At 37.3% G+C, this 20,109-nt stretch overlaps 1 protein-coding gene and 2 long non-coding RNA genes across 4 annotated transcripts; 2 read left to right on the top strand and 1 right to left on the bottom strand.

Moving 5' to 3' along the window:
- Positions 1 to 4,614: 4,614 nt before the first annotated feature.
- Positions 4,615 to 12,018, top strand: LOC130091901 (uncharacterized). Its single transcript, XR_008807876.1, has 3 exons — positions 4,615 to 4,793; positions 7,160 to 7,287; positions 11,859 to 12,018. It is a non-coding gene; the product is annotated as an uncharacterized LOC130091901 (long non-coding RNA).
- A 20-nt stretch (positions 12,019 to 12,038) lies between these two features.
- On the top strand, positions 12,039 to 15,594 carry agtr2 (angiotensin II receptor, type 2). 2 transcript variants are annotated; one of them, XM_056260029.1, is made up of 3 exons: positions 12,040 to 12,087; positions 13,456 to 13,526; positions 13,956 to 15,594. In XM_056260029.1, exons 2-3 carry the CDS (start codon positions 13,524 to 13,526, stop codon positions 15,087 to 15,089), a joined length of 1,137 nt encoding a protein of 378 aa, XP_056116004.1. In that variant the 5' UTR covers positions 12,040 to 12,087; positions 13,456 to 13,523; the 3' UTR covers positions 15,090 to 15,594. The 2 variants fall into 2 exon arrangements, with proteins under 2 accessions (XP_056116005.1, XP_056116004.1); XM_056260030.1 differs by lacking the exon at positions 13,456 to 13,526 and having other exon boundaries at positions 12,039 to 12,087.
- Positions 15,595 to 15,966: 372 nt separating this feature from the next.
- LOC130091900 (uncharacterized) lies at positions 15,967 to 16,681 on the bottom strand. The gene is made up of 2 exons (XR_008807875.1): positions 16,613 to 16,681; positions 15,967 to 16,126 (listed from the first exon to the last, which is right to left on the bottom strand). It is a non-coding gene; the product is annotated as an uncharacterized LOC130091900 (long non-coding RNA).
- Between the last annotated feature and the right edge of the window lie 3,428 nt (positions 16,682 to 20,109).

Genomic DNA, 20,109 nt, shown 5'->3' with positions numbered 1-20,109 from the left:
TGGTTTAGTCCAAATTTTCTGAAGAGACTCGATTTCTTTATATTTTGACTAAACCGCTCAATTGGCTTTATGCACAGCTGCACTACTTCCTGAACTTCAGCCAGCTCCTTTGTTTCCTGTCTGCCATTATTGGACAAACTGATTAATCCAGGTGTGCCTGGCCTCAGTAACAATAATCAGGCACACCTGGATTAATCAGTTTGTCCAATAATGGCAGACAGGAAACAAAGGAGCTGGCTGAAGTTCAGGAAGTAGTGAAGCTGTGCATAAAGCCTATTCATATGGATTAGTTTTACGATCTCTTAATGAACTTTTTTAAGCGTCAAAGTGGTAGCTAGGTAGCTGTCTATTGAGGGACAGAAATTGTTCAGATTTCATCAAAAAGATCTTCATTTGTATTCAGAAGATGAACGAAGGTCTTACAGGTTTTGGAACGACACGGGGGTGACAGAATTTTCAATTTTGGGTGAACTAAACCTTTAAGAGTCAAGTATTTAAAAAAAAATGTTTTAATACATTCACTTATTCACTCAATATGGGCTGGTTTCCCAGAAGTGTTAATTTTGGACTGATAAATGTTAGAAAACCAGCCCTGGACCTTTCAGTACATTCAAACTACCGTCTTGTCACATATAACAAATATTTTATTTCCTTTGTTTGGAGTCAGTATTGTTTTAGGCATGAATGAGAGTAATTTTACAGACCAGTTCAGATAAAATCTAGTCAAAATCACACATTTTATTCCACCTACAGTCTGATTCTTTCGGCTATCCAGAGTAAATACAAATGTTTCGAAAACCAAATTTTCTTTTGTGTAAAACCATAGGTGACAAAGGGAAACCATTTAGCCTTGCTTATGGTTTTTTGCACAGTTCTTCAAAACTGTTATTTATTTATTTACATTGACTTAAACATATTTTCATGTACATCTCTCTTGTTTGCTGTACTATTTTATGTTTTATTAGTTATTTTCTTGATGCTTTTAACAGGGTGAATGCATGCAAATCCTCATATATCATTGTTTACTATAATGTCTAGAGCATCTGACCTGGAGTAAATCATAAATGTGTTCAGGAGGGTCAGTGATTTCATCCCAGTTGGTTGTTTTTCACTGTAGGATGTGCAGCCTTGATGTTCCAAACACAAGGGAACATGATGCATGTGTGACATCAAACCGAAACCACACCAGCTCCTCTAATCCTGTAGGATTTACCTGTGTTTCAGTTCTCTGTTCTTGTACCTTTGTAAATGTATAATAGCCTAATGACAGGTCTAGTAAATGATACATTTTAATGAAACTTTTTTTTTTCTTTTTCTGCTATTTGTTTGTTACTAGTTGGTTTTTATATGTATTATGTGAGTTGGCTCGTCTTTGTAATTATTACCATGTTTAATTTCATTCGGACTAAAACAATGTACCTTTTTAGATTTCCAGGTAAATGCTTTAGTCCAATGAAATCGTACCAATCCGATTTTTTTTGTTGTTTTTTTTGCTGCGAAATTGAACATTTTCATGGGCAATTATAGGATATAGTAATTTCGCGTAAGGGCGAATATTCCCCCCACGGAGATTTCGCAACAAATGGGTTCGAGTTAGTCACGCGAATTCATAGCGTGGAAGTTACTTGAGTGAGCTTAGCGAAAATAATTGCCCTGGGCGTTTTGCACATGCTTCATGTATATTTCTATTTATATATTTCGACAGGCATGTAGGCCTATACTGTAGCTTGACTAAGCAAAACTCGCTGCAATATATTTCAGTAGCACCTCAATGCAGTACATGAGATCCACGGGGAGGAGTCGGATCCAGATCCAAGGGGTGGAGATGGGTAGGATTAGGGGTGGGTTTAGGGATTAGGGGTGGGTTTAGGGATCAGGGGGCGGAGATGGGTAGGTTTAGGTATATGTAAGGTGGGAGGAGTTGGATCTGGATCCGACTCCTCCCCGTGGATTTCATGTTCTGCAGTGAGGACCATCTCATATATTTTGCGCTTGTAAATAGGCTTGAGTCTATCTCTCTGCTTCTTCCCTGAGAGTGTAACAACAGCAGGTAACTTACAGCTTTCTTCTATTAATACAGTAGGCCTACACGCAGTTAAAAGTTTATCACGATTGTCTCAGAGTAGGCCTACTGATACTGAGGCAACTGACAGTTATTCCCGTCATTTAATCAACAAATTTGACATTGACAGTTGCAGTCTTGCACAATGACTTGCTTTTCTATAGCTTTTGTCGTACGCATTTCTCTACCCGACAGAATGATTTATGAATGTTTGTATGTTAGGACAGCAGGAGGCAGTACAGAGTCCGGGCCATCATCATAGAGCAGGGAACTTGAGTCGTCCTGTTTAATTACCGGTCTCTGTCTCCGTGTGATGATGTGATGTGTGTAGTATAATTATCTTATTTTTCATTTTCCTTCGGTTGTCATCACCTTTGAACCATTTACTCCCCCCCTTCCCTGTTGTTCCAGTGATAGTAAGGTGATACTCTCAACTGAATGTCTGACATCACAGAACTTCCAGAAAACGGGTATCAAATGTTGTAATTGACTTCCACCATAATTATTGTTCTACATTTCAATTAATTTACGCTTACGTACCCCATAAAGCGATAAAAAATCAATATATTACTTCAAATTTATCCATAAAAGAATGTCATGGTCCTTGTTTTAATGTTGGCAGTTATTTCCCGACGTGTTTTTCAGCCGGGGGTCTCTATAGGCCTACATGAAGATTAAAGGGATAGTTCACTTTAAAATTAATTTTTGATATGTTTTAGCTTACCTCAAGGGCATCCAAGATCTAGGTGTCTTTGTGTCCACAGTATTTTCAATTTTGATATTTTTAGGTCAAACCGTTCTTGTCTGTCAGTCACCACCTCAAAGAGCATGCACAGAGAAGTCCAAATTAAACATGATTTAATGACTCGTAAATGTAAGTACACATTGATGGCCTAAGACACGAAACGAGCGGTTTGTGTGAGAAAACGAACAGTATTTATATCGTTTTTACCTCTTGTAAACACAGCCAGGTCCAAGTGATCTGAGGTCGCCGGCGCTTCGGTCTTTTCCGGAAAGCACCGGAAGTGATCTCTCGCGCGTGTACGTCACTCATACAATTGTTTTATTTTTTGGGAATTGTTTTCTTTTACGACGGTTTAAACATCCCGGATAAGCGCAAATTAGTACCCTTTTAACCCTTGTGTTCTGTTCGATTTCTGTGTACACCCCTTATGGACCGGGTCAAATTGACCCTAATTGGATTCAATGCAATTCCTCAAAAATCACACTATGAAAAACAACAAAGATTTAGATACAAACTGTAAACTTTTAATATCAACATTTGTCAAACATTACAAAAACATTATATCTGACAATATGATTAATGAAAATGTTTTTTAAACGTTTTTTTAAACAGTTTTGTTTTGACAAAATTGGAAAATAAACAGTATACTGATTTTTTTTGCATATATTTTTTTTTTTTACTTTTTTTTTTTTTTTTTTTACATTTTATGCTTTGAACATTGTAACTGAACAAAAAAAAATTCCTGTATAATGAACATTTTTCATTTTCCTAAGTTAACTTTCCCTAGTTTCCTAAGACCTATTTTCCTATTTTCATTATTCACTCACTGGGAAGTGAGAAACCAAACATAACAAAAACATACATCAAATAAATGTTTTTTATTTATTTTTTGGCTCTGTGAAGCTGCCTTTGAAAATCCTACACAAAAGTTTTGGTTAAAAGCTAGGTATATAGATATTTTGAATATTGAAATGAGAGCTTATTTTACTATCTGTGTCTGACAAAGATTTTCATCTGTAATTTGCAAATAATTCTGAACACTGTAATTTTAGCTTTTTCAAGTGTGTTTGGTTAGGGTTAGAGCACTTTTAGATGCAATTGCACGTTAGAACTGGAGTTGAAGTGCCCTGACATACAGAAAATAAATGTTTTTTATTTTGTGTCTGTACAGTTGCTTTTGAATGGCTGTCTATGAGGGTCAAATTGACCCGCGAACATCACGAACGTAACAGTAATTTTGTTTGTATATGTCAAAACACATCAGCATGTTGAAACTTTGCATGCATGTTCATCATGATAAATGAGAAAAAGTCACAAAATATCGAGAAAAAAAACAAAGGTTAACCAGTATTTCCAACAACTTGAAAATCGAAACGGGTCAAATTGACCCGCAACATAACACAAGGGTTAATTAGCCGTCTTACCTACACGCGCGAGGTTTCACTTCCGGTGCTTTCCGGAAAAGACCGAAGCGCCGGCGACCTCAGAATGATCACTTGGACCTGGCTCGCTCGTTTCGTGTCTTAGGCCATCAATGTGTACTTACATTTACGAGTCATTAAATCATGTTTAATTTGGACTTCTCTGTGCATGCTCTTTGAGGTGGTGACCAGAGACCTGCATTATATGACTGACAGACAAGAACGGTTTGACCTAAAAATATCAAAATTGAAAATACTGTGGACACAAAGACACCTACATCTTGGATGCCCTTGAGGTAAGCTAAAACATATCAAAAATTAATTTCAAAGTGAACTATCCCTTTAAATTGTTTTTCCTTTGTTTAGTATTAGAAGATGTGTATTCATTTTGTTCAATATTTTATATTATAAAATGTGTGGTTAAAAGAAACAACTTCTTTTTAAAAATCTTTTGTTGACCATATAGTTTTATAAAACCATCATAAAACATCAATTTCTCTTTCTGTAGGCTATAGAATGTTACTGTGGTGGAGATAGGAATCTAAGATATGCAAAGGATTAAAAGGTAGGCAAATGAATTGAAAAACCTGGTCAGCACTTGTTAAGTAATTTAAACCGATTTAAAATGTTACTAAAATCTCACATTTTTATGTTGGGGTTCCTGACAACACATTATTTATAGTGTTAAAATAACTCGATTAAAATCAGTGATATGCCACAAAAAGCCTTTAAATAATCTATCTTTTATAGTATTTTAAACAATAGACACACAAATACAGAGAACCAGTCTGTAGCCTTACCTGGCCATTCTAAGATGAGAAATGAACAGAGAAAGGCTAATTCAAATATGTATATATGTTTATTAGTTGTGGTTTAGTCAGATAAAATAAAATCAAGTGTTTGTCAAATTAGTTAAATGAGAAGTGAGCACTGTGGGTGTTTTCTCCACAACAATGTGCTTTTGGCTGTTTGTTTTTTGCTTACAACACAATCAATCACTGAATCACATGCAGGATTGCACACATTCTCACACAGTGAAGTCTATTATTACTGTTTAGGGTGAGCCCTGAGCCTGGGATGGTTTGTGATTCATTCTTTGTACATTGAGGCTGGCTCCCAATTTAGCCCTTCAAACTCTCCCCCAAACCAGCATCCTGTCTCCTCTGTGACCCTTCCTCTTCCTCCCTCTCTCTTCCTCTCTCTCTTGAGTTCTTCTGTCAGTCACTAGGGAGAGCTGCTGATGCTCTTTGACAGGGAACAGAATGTGTTCAGGACTTTATGTCTGTCCTTTTTTTTTATATAGACACATTGGACAAGCTACATTTTATGATTATGCTGAATCATGACATTGCGCAGTTGTAAAACTTTTACAGGTTTCTCGTAGTGCTGTTCTCACACATATTTCATTGTCCATCAGGGAGAAGAAACGCAGCTTGGGATTTTGAGTGTTTTGTTCCGAACGTAAATATCCTGTATATTCTCAGCCCCCCTTCTTACTTCCTCTGTTAAGAATTATAGTAGCATAACAGACATTTATTTTTAAGATTTAATTTGATTTTGAATGTTTCACAGCATTATTTTAATCATTTCTTCAGATATATTTTTAGTACTGTGACTGCAGTCATTTTACTTTTTAAGTGTAAACATATTCAAATAATCTTTTCAAATAATGTATGCCCAAAACGTTTTATAATCGTTTATTTTTTTATTTTGAATTTAAAAATGTGTACTTTTATTACAAAAAATTAAAACGTTCTCACTTAATGCTTTTACAGCCAGAGTAAAACCCATTGCTCATTTAAGTAAGTCAAGATGTGTTTTCACATTTAATAAGCTTCAGTGGCTCACTAAAATGAGTTGACATGATCAAATCATACTGTCTATATAATATTCATTTTATGAGTATTTAGCAGGAATTCTCATGGTTACTGTGAGCCTGAGAATACTACTCTTTCTCAGCCCAATATAATTTGTGCATGTGTAATTCTCTAGAAGAGTTATTCTGCAGTTGCAGTCACAAGTGATGTCTCTCACATTTAGATAGAACAAAGTCAAACTGCAATGTACACAATTCTTATACAAAACGGTAACACTTTACTTGAAGGGGTGTGCATAAGACTAACATGACACCTTCATAATCATGACATGACACATGTTATGAATATGAAGGAAGTTGTATGCATGTTTATGACAACTGTCATAAAGTGTCATTCACTCAGTTATGACATTTTTAACGCAAATATGACATTGTTTGAGATGTCTTTGTTATGACACCTTGACATAAACAAATACATCATAACCTGTCAGTGTCTTTGTCATGACAACTTGACATTACTAAGACAACACAACCTGTCATAAACATAACATAGCAGATTAATTATCATACTTAAGAAACCACTTAGCTTTACTGGTTAACATTACATTAAACTGTCAGGTGGTTGGTTTTGACATTGGCTGTCATGAGGCCATTATAACATTTTAATGACAAATTCAATTTGTACCACTGTAGTTGAGGTCACAAAAATATTCATGACACAGTTATAATGGCCCCATGACAGCCAGTGTCAAAACCAACCACATGACAGTTTAATTTAATTTAATGTCAAGTTGTCATGACAAAGACACTGACAGGTTATGATGTATTGGTTTATGTCAAGATGTCATAACAAAGACATCTTAAACAATGTCATATTTGCATTCAAAAGACACTTAATGACAGTTGTCATAAACATGCATAAACCCTACTTCATATTCATGACATATGTCATGTCATGGTTATGAAGGTGTCATGTCAGTCTTATGCACACCCCTTCAAGTAAAGTGTTACCTCGAAGACTATACAACTTTTTCTTTAACAATCAAACATTCTCATTAACTGCAATCCAATGTTAAATTGATGAGTGATAAGTTTTGTCTTTTGAACTTTTTTAGATGGACAAGCCACTGTAATTGTAGAATGATGCAGAGACAAATGAACCAGTGCTCCGGAAATATCCATAGTGATCCCAAATTTTGGAGCTTAATTTACTAAAAATCTACACAACAAGACTCAGTGTCAGGTCAGTGTCTGTCAGGTCCAGATTACTATATGTGCCATACAGCTAATTTCAATGAGCCATGATACAAAATCATAAAGCTCCCAATTAAAACAAGTTTTACAAGTGTCAACCATGAACACAAAGGCGGCTCAAAAGAGTGCAGTTTACAAAAGAATAAATAATGGCAGAGCTGCATTTCCTGTCAGAATTAATATATTTCAGTGAAATCCTTTTGAAAGATTCTTCAAATAAATAAAAAGGACATCTGAAGATATTGACAATTGACCAAACAGAAAGAACTGCAGCTCAATAATTGTATTTGTTTGTTGTATTGTGTGAGTCGTGCATGTAATCCTTTCACCTGAAAATCTGTCCTTCAGATCAGAGTGAAGTGAATCAAAGACTTAGAGCTTCTCAGACAAGTTATTTTGTTCAGTCAAAATCATCTCTGTATAACATTTGTGATCATTTACAATGATGTTCCCTTTCCCAATGGTCACATAAAACCATTTCTTTCATGTTTCTCAGTTAGAACAAAGTAATTTACAAGTTTTACATTTTGTAAAATGCAATAAAATCAATTTTGTTCATTCTCTTTTAAATTTATTTAACTGACAAAAGTACAAATAAAAGATTTCCTATTGTTTTCACTGAACAACTTCAGGCAAAATAAACGTGAAACGCTTATATCTTTAACGCCAAGCATATCTGCTGACTCTGTTGATTTTCTCCCTGATTTTTTTAACTCAAAAGTTAAAAGTGTAATTGATGATTTACACCAGTGAAAGTCAGGAAGAAGAGTGGTAGACAAAAAGCAACTTGGAGAAACTCAACAGCAGTGCAAAATATGAAAACACAATGCAGAAAAGCAGAGCGCATGTGGCGGAAGACAAAACTTGTAGTCCATTATAACATCTGCAAAGACAGCATCCATGCTTTAAATGAACTAGGCAAAGTTAGACAGACTTTCTTCTCGAATATTATAAACAGCAACTTAAACAACACACGCACTCTTTTTGCTACTGTAGAAAGACTGACTAACCCCCCAAGCCAGATTCCCAGTGAAATGCTCTCAGACAGCAAGTGCAGTGAGTTTGCTTCTTTCTTCTCTGAGAAAATCAATAATATCAGAAAGGTGATCAGCACATCCTTGAGTTCCACTGCGGTCAGACAGATCAGACCACAACCGGAGAAAGTAGTTACTATGTCGGATTTCGAAGAAATTGATGGCAAAGTTTTTGAAGAAACTGTACAGCACCTTAAAACATCCACCTGCGCCCTTGACGCACTTCCCACATCTTTTTTCAAAAGTGTGTTAAACAGTTTAGAAGCAGATCTCCTAGAAGTGGTAAATGCCTCACTTCTCTCTGGGAGTTTTCCAAACTCCCTGAAAACTGCAGTTGTCAAGCCCCTCCTGAAAAAGAGCAATCTGGATAAGACCATATTAAGCAACTATAGACTGATCTCAAATCTTCCTTTCATAGGCAAGATCATTGAAAAAGTTGTCCTCAATCAGCTGAACAAATTCTTAAGCTTGAATGGATACTTTGACAATTTTCAATCTGGTTTCCGATCGCATCACAGCACAGAGACAGCGCTCATAAAGATAATAAATGATATTTGATTAAATACTGATACAGGCAAATTATCAGTATCTGGTACTACTCGACCTCAGTGCTGCATTTGACAATCTCGATCACAACATACTTCTTGACAGGCTGGAAAACTGGTTGGGGCTTTCTGGGATAGTCCTAAAATGGTTCAGGTCATACTTAGAAGGGAGAGGTTATTATGTGAGTATAGATGTCTGAGGACATCTTATGGAGACCATAATGTCTGAGTGGACATCCATGACATGCGGAGTCCCTCAAGGCTCAATTCTTGCGCCACTCCTATTCAACCTGTATATGCTCCCAATGAACCAAATAACGAGAAAGAACCAAATTGCTTACCACAGCTATGCAGACGACACACAGCTCTACTTAGCCCTATCGCCTAACGACTACAGCCCCATTGACTCCCTGTGCCAATGCATTGATGAAGTAAACAGTTGGATGTGCCAAAACTTTCTTCAGTTAAACAAAGACAAAACTGAAGTCATTGCGTTTGGAAACAAAGATGAAGTTCTCAAGGTGAACGCATACCTTCACTCTAGGGGTCAAACAACTAAAAATCAAGTCAGAAATCTTGGTGTGTCTAGAGTCAGAACTTAGTTTCAGTAGTCATGTCAAAGCAATAACTAAATCAGCATACTATCATCTGAAAAATATTGCAAGAATTAGATGCTTTGTTTCCAGTCAAGACTTAGAGAAACTTGTGCATGCTTTTATCACCAGCAGGGTGGGTTATTGTAATGGACTCCTCACTGGCCTTCCTAAAAAGACCATAAGACAGTTGCAGCTCATACAGAACGCAGCTGCCAGGATTCTGAGGAGAACCAGAAAATATGAACATATCACACCAGTCCTCAGGTCTTTACACTGGCTCCCAGTTACATTTAGGATTGATTTTAAAGTATTATTACTGGTATTTAAATCATTAAATGGGCTAGGACCTCAATATATTGCAGATATGCTCACTAAATATAAACCCAACAGATCACTCAGATCATTAGGATCACATCAGCTAGAAATACCAAGGGTTCACTCTAAGCATGGAGAGTCTGCTTTTAGCTATTATGCCAGCCGCAGCTGGAACCAGCTTCCAGAGGAGATCAGGTGTGCTCCTACAGTTGTCACATTCAAAGCCAGACTCAACACATCTGTTTAGCTGTGCATTTACTGAATGAGCACTGTGCCACTGTTCGTCCGACTGTTTGTACTGTATTTTATTTTATTTTTATCTAAACTGGAATTCTCATGGTTCTTAGCAGGAATTTTTATCTAAACAGTTTAGAATATTTTTATTTTTTTCTAAACTGTTTTAATTATTCTTATTTCTTTTGATTATTTTAATTTCCTCTATGTAAAGCACTTTGAATTACCATTGTGTGTTAAATGTGCTATATAAATAAACTTGCCTCGCCTATAAATTATCAGAGTTAAACTCTTTTGAAACAGCCCACAATAGGTAAATTGGTAAGCTGAGGGTATCGTGATTGAGAGTAAAAGGAGCTCATGGGTCATGGGTCACCACTTTGTGCCGAGTTAATTGTCAAAATATTTAAAAATCACATTTCTCAATGCAGGATTGCAAAGATTTTTGGTCTTTCTACTGTGTGCCCAATAATGAATGTCAGGAGGGGAGTTTAACTGGCCAATGTTTATGCAGCTTTAGACTTACATCAAAGGTGTATGTAATACAAATTCCATTTTCTCTATAAAACAGCTGCTGGTTTGCCTATGATGTCAGTTACTTGAGTTATGCTTCTACTGTTAAATGTTGTTATTTTAAGTAGCCACAGCTGTACATTGTTTCACCCTTCAGCCTTCAATTATGTTAAGTTAAAGATGTAGCAATGCTCAGTATGTCCAGACCAAACGAATCAACTCAGCTGGAATTCCAGAGTTTACTGGTAACAGCAGAATTCCGGAGTCCCTTTCGAATCAATCGCTGCCTAGTTCTAGTGTTTGAGAATGAGCACCCTGATTTCAGAAGTAACCCCCCCAACCCCCCAAAAAAGGCCCTCTGTTGCAACATTGTTTTCTTTTGATCAAAGTTTTATTAAAGAAAGTGTTTTCAGACACTGGGTTTGACAGCCACTGAGAAACTCAAAAGCGTGTTCGGCAGTATGAGAAACAGTATGTTCTGTTCCTTCTGTTGTTTGGACATACTAATTTGTAAACACACGCACGCTTCTGTGTAATGTCATCTGTAATTGGCCATTTCGGTTATCTCAGCTCTCCTCGTTTGAGACATCATTATCTGCCTCGTTATGAGATTGTTAGAACACATCTGACCGTGACCTCTGAGGGGTCTCTCTTTGGGTCGTCGCCATGGTAACCAGAGTCCAGAGTGAATGGAGAGGCTCTGACGTCTCTCAATTTCCTGTGTTTTAAGAAGCTTATCTGGTTTCACACTCTGGGTAAAAGTGTTTGAAAGAGGACACGATTTTACCCAACAGTTAAGAGGCAGAACCTCAAAACTTTCGTGAGACCAGCGACCAGCACTTTCATTAGCAGGAATGCAGAAAATTTACATTAGAAAGAACAGATCTACTGACATTTGCATGTTTATTCACTGCAAAAGATGGTGAAACATTACTGCAGCACATATAAACACTACATATAACACTATGCACATCTGTCTTTAATTTTTCAGGTCATTATATTTGTGTGCGTACTGCTGGAGTGTTTCTTCCTGGTTATGTTTGCCGTCTTCCTTCTCTCTCTCTCTCTCTTTCTGCATTTACCAAAAAGAAGAAAAAAAAACACTTCTTCGTCTTCATCTTCTTCTTGTTCTTGTTCTTATTCTCTCTCTCTCTCTCTCTCTCTCTCTCTCTCTCTCTCTCTCTCTCTCTCTCTCTCTCTCTCTCTCTCTCTCTCTCTCTCTCTCTCTCTCTCTCTCTCTCTCTCTCTCTCTCTCTCTCTCTCTCTCTCTCTCCCTCCCCCTCTCTCCCCCTACAACATCCTTCTCCACCCTCCTTTTCCCAGTGGACAAATGTGGACGTAAAAACTATTTGAATAAATCCTACATCTGGTTGGCTGTTTACTCCCTCATATACTTACACACCCAGAGAATCAACTCCACTTCCAAAATGGAAAAGTCTGCTGGGGGCTAAGCTTATTTTGGCTCGTTTTTCAGCGTGAAACGTGTGCCAGGAGTTTATCGACACCTCGGAGGGACTGAAGACTTCTCTAACTTTGCACCGGAAACTGAGAGGTATGTTAAGCTGCAGAGTGCTGTGGTCATTTCTCAAGTCATCTTGCAAGAAAAATGACTAAATTACCTTAAGTTAACTTCTTAAGATCCTGAATGTAAAATTAGAAGTATATCTGGAAAATATGTAAGGAGATGCATTAGCCAGTGGGATGAATTTCATAGGTGCTATTGCTATTATGATTATGTCAGATTATTATCAAACTGTTAATCTCATTATCTCTTTCATAATTCCAATTCCAGCCTACAAACTATCAAATCAGTTAATGAAAACGATATGATGTTAGCGCAGTCTAAAGTATTTATCTTGGTACATGTTTTGCACTGTGGCGTCACTATATTTCCTTTTCTTTACTGTAATGTATTAGAAATTAGGAAGTCTCATTTTACTTATAAATTGTGAGTTTGAATGTCATTTTTTCAAGGGAGCAGAATCACTCTAGGCAAACGTGGACTTTGCAGTTCTTCTAAAGCTATATGACGTGTAATATGAACCAAATATGAGGGAAATACTTTAGATCGTTTGAGTGGTTAATCTATTACTGCATCATTCTGAAAGAATTTACATTTTTCATTTATTATATTAGATAACTAAGCTTTCCAACGACTTAAACAGAATTAGTGTGTGAACTTGACAGGCGTAGCTTTCTGATTAAGAACATGTGCACCATTTGAAATATGACTGGAATTATTTTCAACAGCTGTGAACATTATTTAGAGCTTAGAGTGTGTAATGTTAATCTTCATAAATGAATTCTTATGACAGGGGTGAGCGGATATAAATGATGAGAAACTTGTTCGCTTAGTATATCCTACAACACAGGCAGATTCCTAATATATTCAACATATTAAAACTTGAAGATATTTTCAATATAAGAAATCATTTATTTACATTTTTAGATCTAATCATAGTTAAAATAACTTGCATTACCTTTAAAAAAACTTCAATCTGCAAAATATGTCAGCAGTTGCTAGAGGATTTGATCCTGTTACTTGATTGTGATTGCGATTTTTTTTTTTTTTTTTTTTGGCTGGTGTGTGATTATGTTGTGCAATTATGCATTCATTACTTGAGCTCATTGGTAAAATATGAAAAGAATGACCGGACACCTACTTTGTGTTATACAGTACATACTATTAGGGAGCAGGACTGAATCTTGTTCGTACACCCCCCAAACTCCACAACTGATTTCCTAGCCAATCAAATATCTTCATGTGCCCCCCGCCTATGTTAACAGTAACCAGATGTATTGTGAGCAGCCTACTGAGAGCTATAAAACACATCTGTGCTGGACACAAACTCACCAGAGCTATGGTTACACACATTCACACACTCGCTTTCTCACGTTTCTTTCTTTCTCTCACTCACAGATTCTCTTTCTCACACTGACAAGATGTAAAGGAGAGGATGCTGCAACATCAGTCCCAGTGGACTGTCGATGGTCAGTATATGGTGGGATTTCTTCCCTCTGGTTTATAGCTCTAATCACGTAACAGACAGACAATGAAGCTGTCCACAACCGTGGGACCAGTGCTTGAAATAGGACTCGAAGTGTTTTCTGTGTCCGTGAAGGGTTTGAATGTTTTTATGCATAGTCACTCACAAGAGACATTTTTCTCACTTTTATTTAGTTAGTTTTTCTTTATTCTGGCAACCTGTGAAATTCAGCCTGTGACTTATAGCTGTTTTATGACTTTTTCTTTGCTTTTGGGCGAAACGTTCAGGAGTTTCACAATCTTGTATTTTCTACTTGAGGGGATCAAGAAGTTTTAGTGAAGGAGTATGATAGATGATTTTGCATTTTATCACAAGGCTACAATAACATGTTTCATCATTTCTGCTTCACATGAGAACTTTCTTTTCATTACAGAACTTCAGAATCACCTGTATAATCAGCAGTGACGCCATGGAGACAGACTCCGCTCATAACCTGACTTCACCCGATGTGTCATTGCTGCAGCATAATATGACGAATTCATGTGACTACATGTCTTCCTCAACTTCGCAGTACCAGAAGAAAGTGATCCCCGCCTTCTACAGCCTCATCTTCTTACTGGGTTTTTTTGGTAACATGCTGGTGTTGTGCGTGCTATATCACAGTTCAGGCCGAAGAACCGTAGCCAACACGTATCTGATGAATCTAGCCATGTCGGACTTGCTGTTCCTGAGCTCTTTGCCATTCTGGGCTGTGTATTATTCGCTGGATTACAACTGGGTTTTTGGGAAGATTATGTGTAAGCTGTGTGGGGGTTTGGTCACTATAAACGTCTACGCTAGTATCTTTTTCATCACCTGTATGAGTGTGGATCGATATCACGCCATTGTCTACCCCCTGCACTCTCAGAGCAGTAGGAGCATCAACCGGGCCAGATGCGTCAGCGCCATCATTTGGGTCGTTGCGGCTCTGACCACGCTGCCAACAGTTGTGTTCCGTGACATACACACTCTTCCCAGTTACAACGTCACGGCTTGTGTCATTTATTACCCCAGCTCCATCTGGCAAACTGGGTTAACTCTTGCAAAGAACATCCTTGGATTCTTCTTGCCGTTTGTTGTCATAGCTACTTGCTACAGCCTAATAGCCGTGCACCTTTTGGCCACCCCGAACCACCTGGAGCAAGACTCTGGCCGATTGGTCCACGTGTTGCGTTTGGTGGCTGCCGTGGTATTGGCGTTTTTCTTTTGCTGGTTCCCATTCCACGTGCTGGCGTTTCTCGGAGCTCTGGTAGAGCTGGGGGTGGAGTGGGATTGTTGGATGCTCCAAGTAATGCATAAACTCCTGCCATTCTTCCTCTGCCTCGGCTTTTCCAACTCTGCCATAAACCCTTTCCTGTACTGTTTTGTGGGAAATCACTTCCGGGAGAAGCTGTGGCAGCTTTACGGGGGTATGCTGACACAGAAAAGAGATTCTATCAGCACAAGACTGTCTTCCTTCTCCAGGAAACTGAGTGACTTCAAAGAGACCGTGCCTATGGAGATTCTTGAGCAGCAGAGCAGCCCATAGTGAAATCTCGTGAAGCTGTAACCTTTACATGCTATCATTACAAACTACTGAGGACCATGGCCCTGTACCAAATGGCACACTTCATATCATGAGCACCCCCTTTGTGGTCGATATGCGCCCTCGATGAGCACTTTTGCCAAGCCCACACTGAAGCGGGCTCCGCAGCAAACTTCTTCCCAACAGTCAAAGCGGCGTTACGTCACGAAAGTTTTTAGGGTGCCATTTGGGACAGGGCCTATGTCAACAGTCAGCATCAGTCAAGTCTATTTCCATGGCCTGCCACTTGTTCAGGATAATCAGTTCAGATGATATTGGTGGTTGATTACCTTATTTCTAATTATGCAGGGGTTGTGATTAGCCCCACCATCTACAAATAACATTTGGTTACATAATAAAATGTAAAAATATAGCCCAAATTTTATTCTTGTGTTGTTCAGACTCTATCCAGGATGAGGAACTTCCTGATTTTTCTGCACAAATCATAGATGATAAAAAATGTTTTTGAATACAGTCTGTACATTCAGAGTTCTAAATAACACTCAAATGTTAGACAGTGTTATACGTGTCTTTCATTATATGGGCAATATCTGCCAGAAAGACCCAACTTCTATCTTTAAGCTGTAATATAAAAATTCACTGTAATGTCACATGAGCTGTTTAAATTATAAATCATTGTAAATTGAATTATAATTATATTATAATGGAGCATCGTTAATAAATGATCTATCTATCTATCTATCTATCTATCTATCTATCTATCTATCTATCTATCTATCTATCTATCTATCTATCTATCTATCTATCTATCTATCTTATCTATCTTATCTATCTTATCTATCTTATCTATCTATCTATCTTATCTATCTATCTATCTATGCTTAGGCCTACTGTATCAATGGCTTGTCTGTCACTTATCTTAAAAGTAGATGCTTGAGTTAACAGACTAAAACAGATGTAGATCGACACACCTTTCAAGTCATGTTGGGTCATCTGAAACACATGCTGGAGTAATGAACATACTTACAGTAACAGCAGTTCTTCTGGGAGGAATCTGGAAGAACCCACTTAGCATTTAGTGATAGTATTCCTTCTGTCTCTGAGAGTTTTAGCAGTAGTTCAGTAGGAATTTGTAGCGTACATATTTCTCATATTTTACTTAATTAATTCAGTTTTTAATTAAGTCTGTCATTCATTGTAGACACCCTTGCTGCACACATTTCCTTTAACGTCTTTTTCTCACATTTCAGGAATCCTGTTGTCTTGGTTATTTGAATACTTGTCATTCGTTGTTTTCTAAACCTCCCGTCAATTAAATATTCAGACATCAGTTCTCCTCTGTCAGTACTTATTTCAATTTCAATTTATTTATAAAGACAAAATCAAGATTCTGGAACTTTTTAGTTAAAGTTAAATGGATGAAAATGTTTGTATATCAAGCTCCTTCCTACCAAACAGATGCACTTCTGAGATGTAATGAGATGCCTTATGTCTGAAAGCAGTGAAACAGGCTTGAAACTATTGACTCATCATTCATAAGAAACACGAGGAGGATGTTTTAGACAGATAAAAATGTGGATAGATAAGAGAAACCATAATAGTTAAGAATCTGGACCGTTTGGTGCAGAGGTTTCAGGTACAGATTTCCAACCTCTAAAATCTCAAATGTTGTGAGTGTGACTCACTAGACCCACTGCAACATGTAAAATATCCACCTATAGATATATTGTTCTTGTAAATGTGTAAAGATTCACTCAAATATATTTTATATATTATTATTGTTTTAACATCTGACTGTGGTATATGTGACTGTTAATCAAATATATACTTTTGAAAATCTGAGAATAAAAACCAGAATCTACCAGAATCTTGTTTTTTCTTTCCGTTGAATTTAGGCTTATAAGCCACAAAATACAGATACTTTCTAGCCAGTGATTGTAAGTTTGTTGTGTTGATGAACAGAATTTATTAATACATTTATTACTGCAGGTATATACTGTTCCAGCCAACATACATGTTGCACACTGTACATCTGTGCAAATAGATGTCTGTAAACTTAAGAGGTTAGATGGTCTTTGGTGCACCCCATTTGTCTCACGTTGTCATTGTTTCATAACACAGTGTCTTGGAACATTCAAACTGTAACTGGACTGCAGACAAAACCCACGCGCACACACAAATATGAACACAGACATACATCAAGGAAATAAATTCAAAGGTGTGTGAATGTGAGTTCCCAGCAAGCAGTTTTACGTTTAAAAGACGTTTAATAGCCGTCAAAACACAGCCCTGGCGTCTAGGCTTAAACAAGGCAAAATTTGGGCTGTCAGTGAAAATTTAATTGACTTTGCTTACATGATGGAATATCATACATCTCACAAGTTATTTTGGCAAAAACGACATGTAATCAAATTCAAGGTTATTTTGGCTAGAAGTGGGTTACTCATACTATATCGGGTCTAGATGGTGAAATGACGGCTATTGCTTGCTGAGTTATGTCTAGTTTTTTGTATTATTATTATTTGGTTTGCTTTTTTGGAGGTGTGTGCAGGTGCATGGGAGGTGTGTGTTGTGTGTGTCTGTGTGCATATGTAGTGGTTGCAGTCCACTACAGACTAACTTTTTTACAGACTAAACTGCACAGATTTCCACACACAGGTAAGACACCATATCAGAGAAATGCACTGTCTTGTATGTTTAAACACATTTAGGGGGTGTGTACAGTTTTGGCTGTAGGCTATCTGAGGGCCATTTTGTAAATGTCCTCTAAGATATAGTGAAGCATGTCTGAAACCATGCTACTTAAAGTGCTCCTTGTGAAAATGATTGCGTATATGAGAGGTCCTTAATAATATAGGCTTAGCTCTTAATGTCTTGGTGTAAGGGTGTAAAAGCTTTTCTGTGTGTCTTCAAGAGTTTTTGTTTGAGTGGGTTTGGATTATGTCGTAGGGGGTTCTTCCTCTGACTGTGATCAATGAAATTTCAACAAAACAAGCATTGAAGATGATTTCACTGTTCTGGGAAGTGAGGAGGACATCCTGCCATTATGTTTGAGACTTAACCAATAGTGTGTGTGTGATGTTGTACTTTTTATCCTGAAATGTTTTAAGAAGAGGACATGGCTTTTATGAATGAATTAACTAATCTTGTGATGGCAAGAAATTAAAATATCACATATAGTGAAGCATTGCAACAACAACAAAAAAAAAAAGACATTTGAAGTGCAGAGACACAATTTGAAAGGCTTTTTTCTTTTTTTGGTTTAAATCTAATAATGTCAACAGTTTTGTAAGAGATTTCGGATTAGCGATAAAGGTAATTATCTTACCTTTGCACGCGCAGTTATAATGGAGAAACAGCTTGCAGCTGTATGTACAAATAATATAGGCCTACATGAGACAAATGATTGTTCATCGCGCTTCACCGCTGTCTTTCGAACCATACACAACGTCGAGGACTCGAGGCCAAATTACATTGACATCGCAAAAGGCGGACTGCTACAATTTAGCCGAGATAAAGCGTTTACATTATATTTAATAAGACGTTGTTTTAGTCCGACTTACGTCAAACCTTTAAAGTGCATGCACGCACATTATTCAAACTGTAAACTGTAGTAAATAGTAAACTGAAATCCAAACACCAATGAGGTAAATGCAATACGTGGAATATATCTAGCTTCATATTACTTTAATATCATGTAGGATAATTAGCTAAAACAAAGCAAAAAGACAAAGCATTCCACAAGCATATGAGCAAATAAACACACACAAGGTGACTAAATATTCATCACTTTTGTTTGTGTTGCTGTGTGTTTTATGACCTGCTCTTCCTCTTCGCCATTGTCCTTAACGTCTTCCAGCTCGTTTATTTTTGGCAACTTATGTCTTCACTACTTAAGTGCTAAAGGACTAATACATCATCACAACACAATGCAATTACTATGTCAAGTGAAATTCTACGGAGTCCCTAAAGGGACCTTTGCAAAAATAAAAATATACAGACTTTGCAAAAGAAAAAAAGATATAGCCTACAGAAACTAATCGCGTGCGCACAGTGCATGAGGAAGACAAAAAATATTCACAACACATTTTACTGCGACAGCACCAGAGTTTCTGTTGTAGATGGTATGCGAGATAATGCAAAAACAAATGTGGTTGTGCAGCATTTTTGTATGTGCATGCGTTTCTGTGTACTGTGTAGTACAGAAATTGGCTTTATGCCACAGCTTCACTACTTCCTGAACTTCAGCCAGCCCTTTGTTTCCTGTCTGTCATTATTGGACAAACTGATTAATCCAGGTGTGCCTGATTATTGTTACTGAGGCCAGGCACACCTGGATTAATCAGTTTGTCCAATAATGACAGACAGGAAACAAAGGGCTGGCTGAAGTTCAGGAAGTAGTGAAGCTGTGGCATAAAGCCTATTGGCACCAAAAAGAAAGAGAACACATCAAACAATGTATGGATTATACTAAAATGGGATATAGAGAAACTGAGGAATACTGTAAAATCTGATATCTTTTACTTCATGTGTTTCTAATATAGGCCTGACTGAGGAAGAGGATCTCACCATGTCCAGTGGTAATAACATGCACAAACACAAACAATAAAAAATATACTTGTGAACAAAATACACTCTAACAGAGGTTTTCTGTGATTGTAGATGTTAACCGGCAGGCTGTGTTCCAGACAACAAAAGTTCGAACCCATTTGAAAAAAGATGGAAGTTGGATTCACGGATCTCAAGAGGTTCTGGACACTCAGTCAGATGTAAAATGGTAAATGCACACTTATGCTGTCACCTGCTGGCTGAGAGTGGTAGTACCAACCAGTAAAAGGTCTTTCCTGTGATTCTATGAACACTGAAAAATGGATCAATGTTAACATCATTGTCTCTTTCCCTCTCACTCTTAGTTCATCTCACTCTTTTTTTCTGTTCACTCTCTAACAGTAAACCAGCAAAGCTTGTAAAGCCTAAGAATGAATCATCACCTGAGAGCAATCGGGTCACTTCCTCCATCATA

The sequence above is a fragment of the Rhinichthys klamathensis genome, unplaced genomic scaffold (genome assembly GCF_029890125.1).
Source record: "Rhinichthys klamathensis goyatoka isolate OS25496 unplaced genomic scaffold, OSU_Roscu_1.1 h1tg000172l_1, whole genome shotgun sequence".
NCBI classification, from domain to species: domain Eukaryota; kingdom Metazoa; phylum Chordata; class Actinopteri; order Cypriniformes; family Leuciscidae; genus Rhinichthys; species Rhinichthys klamathensis.
This window is presented reverse-complemented; position numbering and strand designations above follow the sequence as displayed.